Genomic DNA, 14,419 nt, shown 5'->3' with positions numbered 1-14,419 from the left:
AGGTTTTGGTACATGTAGGGAATACTGAAACGAATTCCCTGTGTATCCCAAGAAACAACTCTACTGAGACATCATATTCTCTAGGGGTTTATTTTTGTTTTTATTTTAGGTTAGAGCCTTGGGTAGAACACCCAGTGTCTCCTTGTCCATCTGAAGAACATGCTGCTATGTGGAAGCACATCCTTGAGATCCACAAACAGACACTGGGCAAGGAGACAAGGATGTCCCACTATATGGAAGTCCCCCTAATAAATGCTCTATGAACACCCTGGTGTTTAGTGCTTCTTTCCTTGGAATTCCAGCAGGTCTGGACGGTTTGGTGCACTTCCTTGAGGGAATTCCCCTGGGTTGCTTGGGGTCCACTCCAGCCTCAGGTGTAGCTGGAGGACACAGCCTCCCACCTTGGTCTGGAACCCTGAGCCCCTCACTGTTATTGCAGATCCCGAGGTTCCTCTCCTGGCTCCACTCAGTGGTGGAAACCTCCACCCTAATGAGCCCTTGATGGTCCTGGGACCCTGTGGCATCTCACCTCTGGCCTCTGTTCTTTCTTGTGGATCCGTCTACACTTGGGAACTTCCACACCCCTTTTTCTGCTCCTGACATTGATGCTCTGGGTATTTCAGAAATGCTACACATATATTTCTCCATTACGGTCAGATGTGACACCTTGAGTGGACTCATCAATCACCTACAGAATGTGGAGTCCAACACCAAGATCCTCTCACGTCCCAAACACCTCAGGTCTTACCCTGGTCTGGAAATCAAGCACAAATGAGCCCCTCCCAATGTCCCAGGCACCACTGACCCCACAACCACTGTGACGAGGGGAATTTGTGACAACAATCTGCAAAGGAAGAAACTGAGGCTCAGAGATGGGACATTACAAACCAAGGTCACGTAGGCAGTGGATGATAACCAGTCATCAAATAAATATCAACTTCCTCCCCAACTCCCCAAATCAAACCTCAAACATAAGTCATTGTTCCCAAAATGTTGACCAGGAATTGAGGTGCAGAGGGACAGCTAAGGACGCAAGGGGCACCGAGGAGGCAGGAAAGACTCAGAGGTTTGTTCCCGGGGGGAGCGAGTGGACGCTGGAGCAAAAACATTTAAAAAGGGGAAGTTGAGAGGGGACTATTTGGTTGAAAGAAAACCCACAATCCAGTGTCAAGAAAGAAGTCAACTTTTCTTCCCTATTTCCCTGCATTTCTCCTCTGTGCTCACTGCCACACGCAGCTCAGCCTGGACGGCACAGCCAGATGCGAGATGCTTCTCCGCTGATCTGAGTCTGCCTGCAGCATGGACCTGGGTCTTCCCTGAAGCATCTCCAGGGCTGGAGGGACGACTGCCATGGTAAGGACCCCACAACACTGAGCTGATGGACGGGCTGAAGGAGGGAGGGTGACCTTGGGGGAGGCTGTGAGAAGGAAGGGGAAGCCTCCACTACCCTCATCTGGAAGGACAGACCCCGGAAGCACCAGTTCTATTTGCTGCTACATCCCGGCTCTCGGTGAGACAAGGAGAAACCAGACAGACAGTGGCTGGTGGTCAGGAAAGACCCCATTACAGTCTGAAATGTCTGCAGAGGGCCTGGTGCCTGCCCCAACCTCAGCCCTAAAACAATGAGAGCTAGGCTCCTGGGAGGGTAGTTCTGCTTCCTGTGTGGCTGCAGATGACAACACCCCATGAGAAGGACCCAGCCTCCGAGTGTCCACACAGGGTGGGAAGGAGGGGAGGCTATTTCTCTCTGTGTGTCTCTGTCCTGCCAGCACCGAGGGCTCATCCATGCACAGAGCAAGGCAGTGGGAGGAGACGCCATGACCCCCATCCTCACGGTCCTGATCTGTCTTGGTGAGATTTGAAGAGGGAGGGGAGCTTCTAACCTAGCAGGGACCTCACCCCACAGCCAAACTCTGGTCCCTAAGGAGACTCCAGGGGCTCACAAAGATCCCAGGGAGGGGAGGACCTGCCCAGGCTTCAGGGGACAAATCCCTCACAGGGAACTCTCTTCCAGGGCTGAGTCTGGGCCCCAGGACCCACGTGCAGGCAGGTGAGTCTGTCCCCAGCTGTCCCAGGGCCCCCCTCCTCACTGGGGGCCAGGGGCCACCCCCGTGCAGCTGGGAATGGGGAATAGCAGTTCTGGGCTGACTGATGGGGGCGTCTGGAGGGTCCTGGGCTGAGAGCTGAGATCTGCTGGGTGGGAAATGACTTAGAATCCTACCTTTGATTTCCTTCCAGGGACCTTCCCCAAGCCCACCCTCAGGGCTGAGCCAGACTCTGTGATCACCCAGGGGAGTCCCGTGACCCTCAGGTGTCAGGGGAGCCTTGAAGCCCAGGAGTACCATCTATATAGGGAGAAAAAATCAGCATCCTGGATTAAATGGATACAACCACAGCTTGTGAAGAAGGGCCAGTTCCCCATCCCATCCATCACCTGGGAACACGCAGGGCGGTATCGCTGTCAGTATTACAGCCACCCTCGGTGGTCAGAGCCCAGTGACCCCCTGGAGCTGGTGGTGACAGGTGAGAGGACACTCAGGGCTCCCAGCCCCAGGCTCTGCCCTCAGGAAGGGGGTCGGCTTTCAGGGCGTCTCCCTCTCACAGCCCAGCCCTGGGGATGATGTGGGAGGTGGGAGCCCCATTTAACACGGTGCCTCCTTCTCTCCTAGGAGCCTACAACAAACCCACCCTCTCAGCTCTGCCCAGCCCTGTGGTGACCTCAGGAGGGAACGTGACCCTCCAGTGTGTCTCACAGCTGGCATTTGGTGGCTTCACTCTGTGTAAGGAAGGAGAAGATGAACACCCACAATGTGTGAACTCCCAGTCCCATACCCTTGGATGGTCCTGGGCCATCTTCTCTGTGAGCCCCGTGAACCCGAGTCGCAGGTGGTCGTACAGGTGCTATGGTTATGACTCGAGCTCTCCCTATGTGTGGTCTCTACCCAGTGATCTCCTGGAGCTCCTGGTCCCAGGTGAGAAATTCACAGCATTGCCTGGAGTTCCCTGAGTCTCCCTGAGTCTCCAGGCAGGTGGGGAGCAGACCGGTATCAGGGTAGCTCCAGGTGGGATGATGTTGGGGCGAGAGGGCTCAGGGCTTCTGGGGCCAGAGACACAGGAAGATCAGCAGTGGTGGGACCCTGGGGGAGAGGGAGGGTTTGTGGGGAAGCCTGAGAGTCGGCTCCTGGAAACCATGACCACCTTTTCCCAGGTGTTTCTAAGAAGCCATCACTCTCAGTGCAGCCAGGTCCTGTCGTGGCCCCTGGAGAGATCCTGACCCTCCTGTGTGGCTCTGATGTTGGCTACGACAGATTTGTTCTGTATAAGGATAGAGAAGGTGACTTCCTCCAGCTCCCTGGCCGGCAGCCCCAGGCTGGGCTCTCCCAGGCCAACTTCACCCTGAGCCCTGTGAGGGTCTCCCACGGGGGCCAGTACAGATGCTCCGGTGCACACAACCTCTCCTCCGAGTGGTCGGCCCCCAGTGACCCCCTGGACATCCTGATCGCAGGTGAGGAGCCCAGAGGGTTCAGTCAGGGACCCAGGCTCCGCACAGGCCCTGCTAGGGGAGCCCAGGTAGTGATGGCCAGGATGAGGGGTGGGGATCTCAAAGGAGGGAGAGACAGAGAGAGACAGGGGATGGGCGGGGACAGGGAGACTCAGAGAAAACAGAGACAGAGAGACTAAGAGTCCCAGGGAGAGGCCTGGGGAGGTCTCAGCTCAGAACAAGGTGGGGTAGCCCCTCATCCATCCTTCTTCTCTCCAGGACAGATCCGTGCCAGACCCTCCGTTTCAGTGCAGCCGGGCCCCACAGTGGCCTCAGGAGAGAACGTGACCCTGCTGTGTCAGTCACAGGGATGGATGCACACTTTCCTTCTGACCAAGGAGGGAGCAGCTGATGCCCCGCTGCGTCTAAGCTCCACTTACAGAGCTCAACAGTACCAGGCTGAATTTCCCCTGAGTCCTGTGACCTCAGCCCACGCGGGGACCTACAGGTGCTACGGCTCATGGAGCTCCAACCCCTACCTGCTGACTCACCCCAGTGAGCCCCTGGAGCTTGTGGTCTCAGGTGGGGGTGCTGACCCTGTCCTCTCTGAGCTCGAAGGCTCAGCTCAGGCCCTGCCCCAGGAGAGCTCTGGTCTGAGCGGGGCTCAGCCAGAGGGGGACTCACCCTCAGAGGGAAGGAGGACAACAGGCCCTCCCAGGCCTGCCCACACTCAGCGGCATTGCCGGCATCATGAACAGGAGAGGTGGGTGGAGGGAGGGGCCTGGGGAGGCCAAGAGCCCATGTAGAGAAATTTGGTTTGAGGGGATTTTTCAGGGAAGCCCAAGCGCCCATGTAGAGAAATTTGGTTTGAGGGGATTTTTCAGGGAAGCCCAAGCTCCTCAGCCTCCTCTCATTCTTTTTTTTTTTTTTTTGAGACGGAATCTCGCTCTGTCGCCCAGGCTGGAGTGCAGTGGCACGATCTCGGCTCACGGCAAGCTCCGCCTCCGGGGTTCACGCCATTCTCCCGCCTCAGCCTCCCGAGTAGCTGGGACTACAGGCGCCTGCCACCATGCCCGGCTAATTTTTGTATTTTTAGTAGAGACGGGGTTTCACCGTGGTAGTCAGGATGGTCTCGAACTCCTGACCTCGTGATCCACCCACCTTGGCCTCCCAAAGTACTGGGATGACAGGCGTGAGCCACCGCGCCCGGCCAAGCCTCCTCTCATTCTTGTACCCAGGACCCTCCATGGTTCCCAGCCCCCCACCCACCGGTCCCATCCCCACATCTGGTGAGTCCCTGAGGCCTCTGGGCTTGGAGGGAGCACAGCCTCCCCCAGGGCAGCTTGGAGTCTCCCGGAGGATCCCATTCCCTTCGGGGATTCAAGCATGAGCTTCCATCCAGGGAGCCGGGCAGAGCCAGAGGAGGGGCCACAGGCTCCCTGGGGCTCTGAGGCTGGGCTGGTGAGGGGCGGGGGGTCGAGGCAGGGGGAGACGTTGAGGCCCAGCCTGTGGGAGGAGCAGCCGGGCTGACGTGGGGAGCAGGGCAGCCCCAGCCCTCACCTCCCTATCCTGACCCAGCAGGCCCTGAGGACCAGCCCCTCACCCCCACCGAGTCGGATCCCCAGAGTGGTGAGTGAGGGGCTCTGAGTGGGGGGTGGGCGGGGTCCCGGGGAGGCAGGGTCGGGTTCTGTCCTAGGTTCAGGCTCCGCTGGAGGTGGCGATGTGGACAGGCCTCTCCCCTGCCTGGGCCTCAGTTTCTCCAAGTGTAAAGGCGAGAGGCCTGTGGGTGGGAAAGCTCCTTTCAGCTCTGACCCCCAGCTGTGCCCTCCTGGGAGAGGAGGCCTCCCAGGGAACCTCCCAGACCCGATTCCACAAGGACCCGTCCTGTCCCACCTGCAGCAGAGACGGTGACCTGGGGCAGGGGAGGGGAGCAGGGCCGTGGTTCAGGACGGTCAGGCTCTTTCCCTGCAGCTCCGGGGCTCGGCTCTGGTGCAGGAACAAGGGCTGCAGGTCAGACTCCCGGGCTCCCTTCCCAGCTCTGCCCCTTCCTGGCTGGGGGCCCGGGGCAGGCGATTCCCCTCTCTGAGCGTCAGTTTTTCATCTGTAGAGTGGGTGGGGTGGATGTTTCTGTGCTGCACGACCATTGTGGGGGCTGGAGGTGGTGAACAGAAGGTCCAGCAGTCACCTGCACACAGTAGGCGCTCATTTCAATGACATCACCCCCATTCCTGACATCATCGTGCTCAAGGTCTGGGAAGTCACCTGGGGGTTGTGATCGGCATCTTGGTGGCCGTCGTCCTACTGCTCCTCCTCCTCCTCCTCCTCTTCCTCATCCTCCGACACCAGCGTCAGGGCAAACGCTGGACATGGAGTGAGTAGGGAATGGGGGGACCCTGAGGGCCGACCGAGGGTGGGCTCAGGGCACAGCCAAAGAGAATCCAAACCACTGGGCAAATGCAGCTTTGAGAAACTGTTCCAGCATTTCTCACCAGGCGAATGGAGAAAGCACTTAATGTCAGTCCCATCTACAAATGTAAAGTGTCCTTCGGACTCTGTCCATCTCATGAGGCATTTGGAACATGGAGGCAGGAGTGTTTTCAGGTTTCCTTCCTTACCTTCGAGCTGCGTGTGCAGGGCAGGGGGCTCCAATGTTCCCAGGGCTGAGGCTCTGTCCTTCTTCCCCCAGCCCAGAGAAAGGCTGATTTCCAACATCCTGCAGGGGCTGTGGGGCCAGAACCCAAAGACAGAGGCCTGCAGAGGAGGTAATTCTGCCCAAAGACCCCAGACTCCCACCCGCTCGTGGCCCATACACTGCCCCTAAAGCTCCTGTTCTTCCCCCAGGTCCAGCCCAGCTGCCGATGCCCAGGAAGAAAACCTCTGTGAGTGAGAGGAAGAGGTGACCAGCCAGGAGGGAGATGGGGGCCCCGAAGTTTCCGTAGCAATGGAGAAAGGGGCACCGGCTGGAAAGGGTTTGGGGATCAGGGTGAGATGATCTCACCCCACACTGTGGGGCCTCAGGGACATCGCAGCCCCTCCCTGCATCTCAGTGGCCCCATGTGGGAGCTGAGCAGGGGCTGGCAGGACTCAGCGGTCCCAGGGAACCTTCCCAAGAGACGAACCCTTTGCTCTGCCCCAGCAGATGCTGCCGTGAAGGACACACAGCCTGAGGACAGGGTGGAGATGGACACTCAGGTGAGACCCCGCCCCTGTCCCGGGCACCAAAGTCCTCCTGGTGCCAGATCTAATCCTGCAGGACTTCTCTGTCCTCCTTCCCCCGGCTCTCAGCATCGTCACGGTGGACCCCTCCTTGTCCAGCATGCTGCCTCCCGCCTGCTGGGACCTCACTCTGTCCTGCTGTCCTGGGACCTCGTGGGCCTCCTCCCGGGTCCCCTTCCTGCTCCTCATCCTCTGTTTGGCCGTCTGTCTGGTTGTTAGAGCTCTCCCCAGGCCTCAGGAGGATGAGGAATAAATGAACCACCTCGGTCCCCTGGGCTCCTCTTCATTCATTCATCCAGCGAGTGTTCCCAGGGAGCTCACTGTGGATGGGGCTCCCCGTGGGAGCTGCAGACACAGCAGGGAGCAAAGCCGCCCCCGCCTCCTGAGCTCACCTCGTGGTGGGAGACAAAATGCAAATAAATGCACCGTGTCCAGGAGTGCAACGTGCTGTAAGGAACATAAACCAGGGAAAGGGCAGAGAGTGTGGGGCAGTGGGGCCAGTCTGAATGGAAGGGGAGGGCTGTCTGCTCAGCTGTCATCTGAGAAGCCTGGACGGAGGGGGCCACACGGTCCTCTAATGGACGAGCCCCTGCAGGCAGAGGAAACAGCCGTGCAAAGGCCCCGAGGCAGCAGCGAGCTCTTGCAGGAAGGCCCGTGAGGCCGCAGCCAAATGGGCAAGGTCAGAGTGAGGAGCAGAGGCCAGAACCACAGGGAGGGAGCGGCCAGACCCTCCACGGCCTTAGGGCATCCCTGAGATTCCATCAGGAAAGGGATGTAATTGGATCACCCTGGGAACAGTGGGGAAAATTGACTCCAGGGGGTCAGGGGGATTCAAGGACACCCCCCACCACTGTCTCTCTCCAGCAGAGCCCACACAATGAAGACCCCCAGGCAGTGACGTATGCCCCGGTGAAACACTCCAGACCCAGGAGAGAAACGGCCTCTCCTCCCTCCTCACTGTCCGAGGAATTCCTGGACACAAAGGACACACAGGCAGAAGAGGACAGACAGATGGACACTCAGGTGAGTCCTTTCCTCTCCAGGCCCCCAGGCCTCCCCCACCCCCACCACGTTCCTTCCCTCTCACTCTCCCCCATTGCAGGCTGCTGCATCTGAAGCCTCCCAGGATGTGACCTACGCCCAGCTGCACAGCTTGACCCTCAGACGGGAGGCAACTGAGCCTCCTCCATCCCAGGAAGGGCCCTCTCCAGCTGAGCCCAGCATCTACGCCACCCTGGCCATCCACTAGCCCGGAGGGTAGGCAGACTCCACACTCAGTAGAAGGAGACTCAGGACTGCTGAAGGCACGGGAGCTGCCCCCAGTGGACACCAGTGAACCCCAGCCAGCCTGGACCCCTAACAAAGACCATGAGGAGATGCTGGGAACTTTGGGACTCACTTGCTTCTGCGGTCGAAATAACTAATATCCCTACATTTTTTAATTAAAGCAACAGACTTCTCAATAATCGATGAGTTAACTGAGAAAACTAAAATCAGAAGTAAGAATGTGCTTTAAACTGAATCACAATATAAATATTACACATCACACAATGAAATTGAAAAACTACAAACCACAAATGAAAAAAGTAGAAAAGAAAAAAAAAACTAGGAAATGAATGACGTTGGCTTTCGTATAAGGAATTTAGAAAAAGAATAACCAATTATTCCAAATGAAGGTGTAAGAAAGGGAATAAGAAGAAGAGTTGCTCATGAGGAAAAACCAAAACTTGAAAATTCAACAAAGCCAATGAAGCTCATTCTTGAAAATATTAATTACAGTCATAAATCCTAACTACACTGAGCAAGAGAAAGAAAGAGCAGGCACACATTTCCATATGGGAGTGAGCCAGCAGACAGCCCAGCAGATCCTACACACATTTTCACAAACTAACCCCAGAACAGGCTGCAAACCTATGCCAACATACTAGAAAATGCAGATTAAATAGATGAAATATTCAAAACTGGAGTTTACATAATGAACGTAAGAGTAATCAGAGAATCTGACTCATTTTAGATGTGTGTGTATGTGTGTGTATATATATATGTGTGTGTGTGTGTGTGTGTGTGTGTGTGAAAAACATTGACTGTAATAAAAATGTTACCATTGTATCAACTCCAGTTCAGGAAGTTTCACTGGTGATTTCTTACAAATGTTGACGCACTAATGAAACACACAAACACACCCAGAGCATCACAAATGTTTCTTGAGAATAGAAAAAGAGGCAATGTGCCCGGGTGCGGTGGCTCATGCCTGTAATCTCAACACCTAGGGAGGCAGAGGCGGCAGATTACTTGAGGCCGGGAGTTCAAGACCAGCATGGCCAACATGGCAAAACCCCATCTCTACTAAAAATACAAAAATTAACTGGATATGGTGGCGCACACTGCAATCCCAGCTACTTGCGAGGCAGAGGCAGGAGGATCACTTGAATGAACCCAGGAGGTGGAGGTTGAAGTGAGCAAAAACAAACCCCCTACAATTCAGCCTAGGATATGTTTATTAAATTTACATTTGTCTTTTTGCTTAAGATTGCTTTGGTATTCATCCTCTTTTTGGTTCCATATGAATTTCAGGATTTTTTCTAATTCTGTGAAAAAAATGATGTTGATATTTTGATGGGAATTGCGTTGAACCTAAATATTGCTTTGGGAAGTGTGATCATTTTCACAATATTGATTCTTCCAATCCATGAGCATGGGATATATTTCTATTTTGCTGTGTCATCTACGATTTCTTTCAGCAGCATTTTGTTGTTCTTCTTGTAGAGATCTTTCACCTCCTCGGTTAGGTACATTCTTAGATATTTTTAATTTTTTGCAACTGATGTACAAGGGATTGAGTTTTGCAGCAACCTGGATGAGCTGGAGGCCATTATTCATGACACCACATCCAGCTAATTTTTGTATTTTTTGTAGAGATGAGGTTTTGCCATGTTGCCCAGGCTGGTCTTGAACTCCTGGGCCCAAGTGACCTGCCCGCCTTGACCTCCCGAAGGGCTGGGACTGCAGGCATGAGCCACGGTGCCCAGCCTATCATAGCACTTTTGATCATTAGGATAATTCCTCCTCCTTGTCATTTTTGGACACATGCTTCCCACATGCCTCATCTTCCAGAGAGGGTTTCCACCAGGGCTGTGCTGGGAGTTAAGCCTGGAAGAGGGGAGATGGTTCCGCCTGCCAGTGCCACATGAGTCTGCTCAGGGCTGTAACCAGCAGGGAGGGTCCAGTGTGAGCCTCAGACTCACATGTGGGACAGATGCCCATGTGTGACAACGCTGCAGTGAATCTGTTTCACACACATGGAAGAGGCGGCTCAGGGCTGACCATGGACCTGAGTCAATGAGCAGAGATATCCCAGTGCCATCCACAAACACAGGGAAAGAGGACCCACAACTTCCCACTTCCATCCAAAACCCCGACCCCTCCCTGTCTGTGAGGGCCCTGGGGTTCTCCTCCGTCTCATACAGAGGCAGAAACCTCCCCCTTAGTGACCCCCAGACTTTGCAAGTCACCAGCAGCCACTCGGCTCTGGCCTCTTCTGCTTCTTAAGGTTTCCTGCCTGTGACAGGAAGTCTCATTTCTCATTTTCTTCATAGGACCATGGCTACATATTTCAGACACATTATAAGTAGGTTTTCCCAATGTTAGGAGCAGATGTGGGCTGTTGAGCACATAAGTGGCTCACCGTGACTGTGCAGTCCAACACCAGGATCCACTCATGTTTCAACCCCTCAAGTCTTAACCAGGTCTGGAAATGTACCATGACTGAGGCCCTCCCATGACCCAGGCACAACTGGTCCCCAAAACCACTCAGGAGAGGGGTTCATGACAACAAGTTCCAAATGAGGAAACCGAGGCTCAGAGATGGAACCTACTGCCCAAAGTCATGCAGACGGGGTGAAGGTGAGCAATTCAGAAAAAATTAACTCCCTATCCCACCCCCAAATCAGAGCCGAAGACAAGTACTTGTTCCCAAAACCTTGAAGGCAGACTGAGATGCAGGGGAATGCCCAAGGAAGCGGGGCTGGGGGTGGGAGGGACGCCGAGGAGGCAGGAATGACTCAGAGGTTACTTTTAAGGGAGGGGGACCTGAACACTATTAAAAAAAATAGGAAGAAAAAAAAGAAGGGAAGTCTAAGAAGGAAACTGGAAGAAATAAAACCCATACTCCAAAGACAAAAGAAGAGTCAGCATTTCTTTATTTCTCCTTTTTTTCTCATTGCCAATTGCAGCTCAACTTGAATTTCACAGCCCGATGTGAGATGCGTCTCTGCTGATCTGAGCCTGTCCTGCAGCATGGACCTGCAGCTTTCCTGAAGCATCTCCAGGGCTGGATGCCATGGTAAGGATCCCTCAATGCTGTGTTGATGGGCAGGCTGAAGGAGGGAAGGGGACCCCACGGGGAGGCTCTGAGAAGAAGAACAAGCCCCCAGTCACCCTCACTTGGACAGGACAGACTCAGAAAGGTGCTGGGTCTATCGGCTCCTACGTCCTGACCCTTGATGAGATGAGGACAGATGAGGCAAATCGCAGAAAAGGGTCAGGGAGACACCATTTCTGTATGAAGTATCTGAAGACAGCCTGGTGCCTTACCCAGCCCCAGCCTTGGAGAAATGAAAGCCAGTCTCCCGGAGAGGGCAGTTCCCCTTCTTGTGGGGCTGATGACGGGACAACCTTGTGATGGAGAACCCAGGCTCCCAGTAGATTTACTCCATCCAGGAACTGTGGCCTCATCCATCTGCACAGCTGGGGTCTGTGGAGGAGACGCCATGACTCCCTCCCGCAAACCTCTGATCTGTCTTGATGAAATTGAAAGAGGGAGAGGGGAGACTGTAGCCTGGAAGGAATGCCACCCCACAACTTGGTCCTGATTGAATAGAAGACCCCAGAGGTTCACAGAGATCCCAAGGTGGGGAGGATCTGCCCAGGGTTCAGGAGGCGAATCTCTCTCAGGAAGCTCCGTGACCCCCTCCCTAGTGTCACTCCTGTGCCTCAGTGGGATTTGGAGAGGATGCCTTAGATTAGAGGGTATTGTGTCTTTCAGCAACAAAACCGTACAAAAAACACCTGGACATTTCACATCAGTGGATAAAGCATATCTTGTGCCAAATCAGGACCAAACTGCGGTGAAATTTAGGGTTCACACTACAGTTAATCACCTTTGAGGAAAGCATTCCAGGTTGGTGCCTATCTCTGTGATAAACGTCTCCCTTCCTGGCTACAGGTAATGGATTAAAGTAACACTGGCCGAACAGACACTATATTCACCTGATGATTATATTGAAAAATAGCCATAAAATTGTTCCCTCCAAATCCAATTCCCTTTGTGACAATTCTCAAAAGAAGATATACAAGCGGTCCACAAACATATGAAAACCATGTATGTGTGTGTGTGTATATATACACACACAGCACGGAATACTACTCAGCCATAAAAAGGGACAAAATAATGGCATTCACAGCAACCTAGATGCAGTTGGAGACCATTATTCCAAGTGAAGTAATTCAGAAATGGAAAACCAAACATCGTATGTTCTCATAAGTGGGAGCTAAGCTATGAGGATGCAAAGGCATAAGAAGGATATAATGGACTCTGGGGACTCACAGGGAACAACGGGAGGGGAATGAGGTATAAAAGACTACACATTGGGTGCAGTGTACACTGCTTGGGTGATGAATGCACCAAAATCTCAAAAATCACCACTAAAGAGCTTATCCACGTAACCAAACACCACCTGTTCCCCAAAAGCTATTGAATTTTTTTTAAAAAATAATAAATAAAAATAAATTTACCACATTAAAAACAACAAGGGCACATAGCAAAATGTTCTCATGCTCTATGCACGCTATAGCATGTAATTGCTCTCTGTTCCTTTACATGATTGAAGAATATTCCATTCTATGCCTATATCACATTTGGTTTACGCATTCACCAATTGATGGACATTTGGGTTGTTTTCACTATTTAGCTATCATGAATAATGACAAAAAAAGGACATATATTTGTTGGGGGTTTTTTTATTTTTAAAAGGTTATAATTATTTATTTATTTATTTATTTATTTATTTATTTATTTACTGAGACAAAGTTTCACTCTGTCGCCCAGGCTAGAGTGGAGTTGTGAGATCTCGACTCACCGCAACCTCTGCCTCCCCAGTTCAAGCAATTTTTGTGCCTCAGCCTTCTGAGTAGCTGGGATTACAGGTGTGCACCACCACAGGAGGCTATTTTTTTTAATTTTAGTAGAGACAGGGTTTCACCGTGTAGGCCAGGCTGGTCTCGAACTTCCTAGCCTCAAGCCTTCCACTCGCCTCAGCCTCCCAAAGTGCTGGGATTAGAGGCGTGAGCCACCACACCATGCCAAAAGGTTATAATCATTTAAATTCGGGTTGCAACTGTATGCTTACAATTCTCTACATTTAGATTTAAAAACATTTTACTGATGGTCAATCTGGAACATAATTAATGCATCTTAATTAAGTTTCCACTGATGTATATAGAAGGCTAAAGGCTGAAGTTTTATTCACCTCTAGTAGAGTAACCAACCATAAAATCATTAGTTACTTTCAACTTCATAACTAATTGACATTTCCCAAATGAGCTGTCTTTAATCCTGATAGTTCTTTATTTTTAAAAATATATTTGCCACGGGATGCTGATTTGCAATGGGTGTCATTATGAGAATAACCAAAATTGGGTAAATGTGACAAAATATTGACAAACTGTTTCACACCCTTAAATTACACAACATCAATAATGAGGAGAAAGCATTGCAAAAGGAGACTACTGCAATGCTACTCATATTCTTGCAATAAAACCAGCAAAGCATCCACATCAAGAGAGTTCTCATCTCACTTCCAACTTTTTCCCCTCAAGAACAATTTGAATCTCTTTGGCACCCAAAGTCTCATAGGTCAATAAAGCTTCTGCTAGATTCTTATGCTCCTCTGCATGACTTTTCAAGATAAGTTTTGCTCTTTTTTTTTTTTAAGGTTTGCATCATTCTTCTTTATTTTTGACTTGATTTTCCATTCAACATCACCAACAAGTTTTTAGAGAAATGTAATAATTATATAATTAAACATCTTTCATGGATCACCCTATCCATCTCTACTATATAAATTTAAGATTCTAAATGTTTTAAAAATACTTCTTGATTATGGTTATCAATTGTTCACATGTCCATTGGTAAATATTACTTATTCCTAGACTGAAACAGAGCTAAACATCAATACTATATCCAGTTTTCATTTGTATAGATACAGGACTGAGAAAACTTGTTCATCTAAATAAATACTATGGATGGGGTAGGATGGTGTTTTGTTATAACCATGTCATACAATTATTTGAATTTTGAATAAGTTTTGCTCATTTATATGAGTTCCTTAGAATGGTTCTTATTTCATGTTCAATAGCAGATTGAGTTTCTGGACTTAGTTTCCCTGTATCACTGTAGGTCATAACTCCAAGCTTTTCGCTAATTCCAAATTTGATAACCATCTGCTTTGCCATTTTAGTGGCATTAGCAAAATCACTGGAAGCACCTGTTGCAATATGGTCAGTTCCAAATATAAGCTCCTCTGCCACTCTTGCTCCCATACTAATGTCCATTTGTGCAAGCAGCTGGGCTCTGGTTTCATTCCATCTGTCATCACCAGGTAATGGGGACACAGGTCCAAATGTTGGCCCCTGTGGCATGATTGTAGCTTTGTTGATAGACAT

General features: G+C 51.5%; 2 protein-coding genes across 4 annotated transcripts; one reads left to right on the top strand and one right to left on the bottom strand.

Moving 5' to 3' along the window:
* The first annotated feature begins 932 nt into the window (after nucleotides 1–932).
* Nucleotides 933–8,760, top strand: LILRB2 (leukocyte immunoglobulin-like receptor subfamily B member 1). Of its 3 annotated transcripts, XM_055370523.2 has the most exons (15): nucleotides 933–1,353; nucleotides 1,770–1,851; nucleotides 2,015–2,050; nucleotides 2,239–2,523; nucleotides 2,670–2,972; nucleotides 3,209–3,505; nucleotides 3,761–4,063; nucleotides 4,720–4,770; nucleotides 5,060–5,110; nucleotides 5,730–5,852; nucleotides 6,168–6,243; nucleotides 6,323–6,360; nucleotides 6,621–6,673; nucleotides 7,562–7,720; nucleotides 7,800–8,760. In XM_055370523.2, the coding sequence occupies exons 1-15, from the start codon at nucleotides 1,351–1,353 to the stop codon at nucleotides 7,944–7,946; spliced, it is 2,007 nt and encodes a 668-aa protein (XP_055226498.1). In that variant the 5' UTR covers nucleotides 933–1,350; the 3' UTR covers nucleotides 7,947–8,760. The 3 variants fall into 3 exon arrangements, with proteins under 3 accessions (XP_055226498.1, XP_030859810.2, XP_055226499.1); XM_031003950.3 differs by lacking the exon at nucleotides 4,720–4,770 and having other exon boundaries at nucleotides 934–1,353; nucleotides 5,063–5,110; nucleotides 7,565–7,720; XM_055370524.2 differs by lacking the exon at nucleotides 4,720–4,770 and having other exon boundaries at nucleotides 934–1,353; nucleotides 7,565–7,720.
* A 4,766-nt stretch (nucleotides 8,761–13,526) lies between these two features.
* On the bottom strand, nucleotides 13,527–14,419 carry LOC101153956 (ATP-dependent zinc metalloprotease YME1L1-like). Its single transcript, XM_004061429.4, has 2 exons — nucleotides 14,072–14,419; nucleotides 13,527–13,678 (listed from the first exon to the last, which is right to left on the bottom strand). Exons 1-2 carry the CDS (start codon nucleotides 14,417–14,419, stop codon nucleotides 13,544–13,546), a joined length of 483 nt encoding a protein of 160 aa, XP_004061477.2. The 3' UTR covers nucleotides 13,527–13,543.

The sequence above is a fragment of the Gorilla gorilla genome, chromosome 20 (assembly GCF_029281585.2).
Source record: "Gorilla gorilla gorilla isolate KB3781 chromosome 20, NHGRI_mGorGor1-v2.1_pri, whole genome shotgun sequence".
Classification (NCBI taxonomy): Eukaryota; Metazoa; Chordata; class Mammalia; order Primates; family Hominidae; genus Gorilla; species Gorilla gorilla.
The sequence above is the reverse complement of the archived record's forward strand: the minus strand, read 5'-3'. Positions and strand labels throughout refer to the sequence as shown.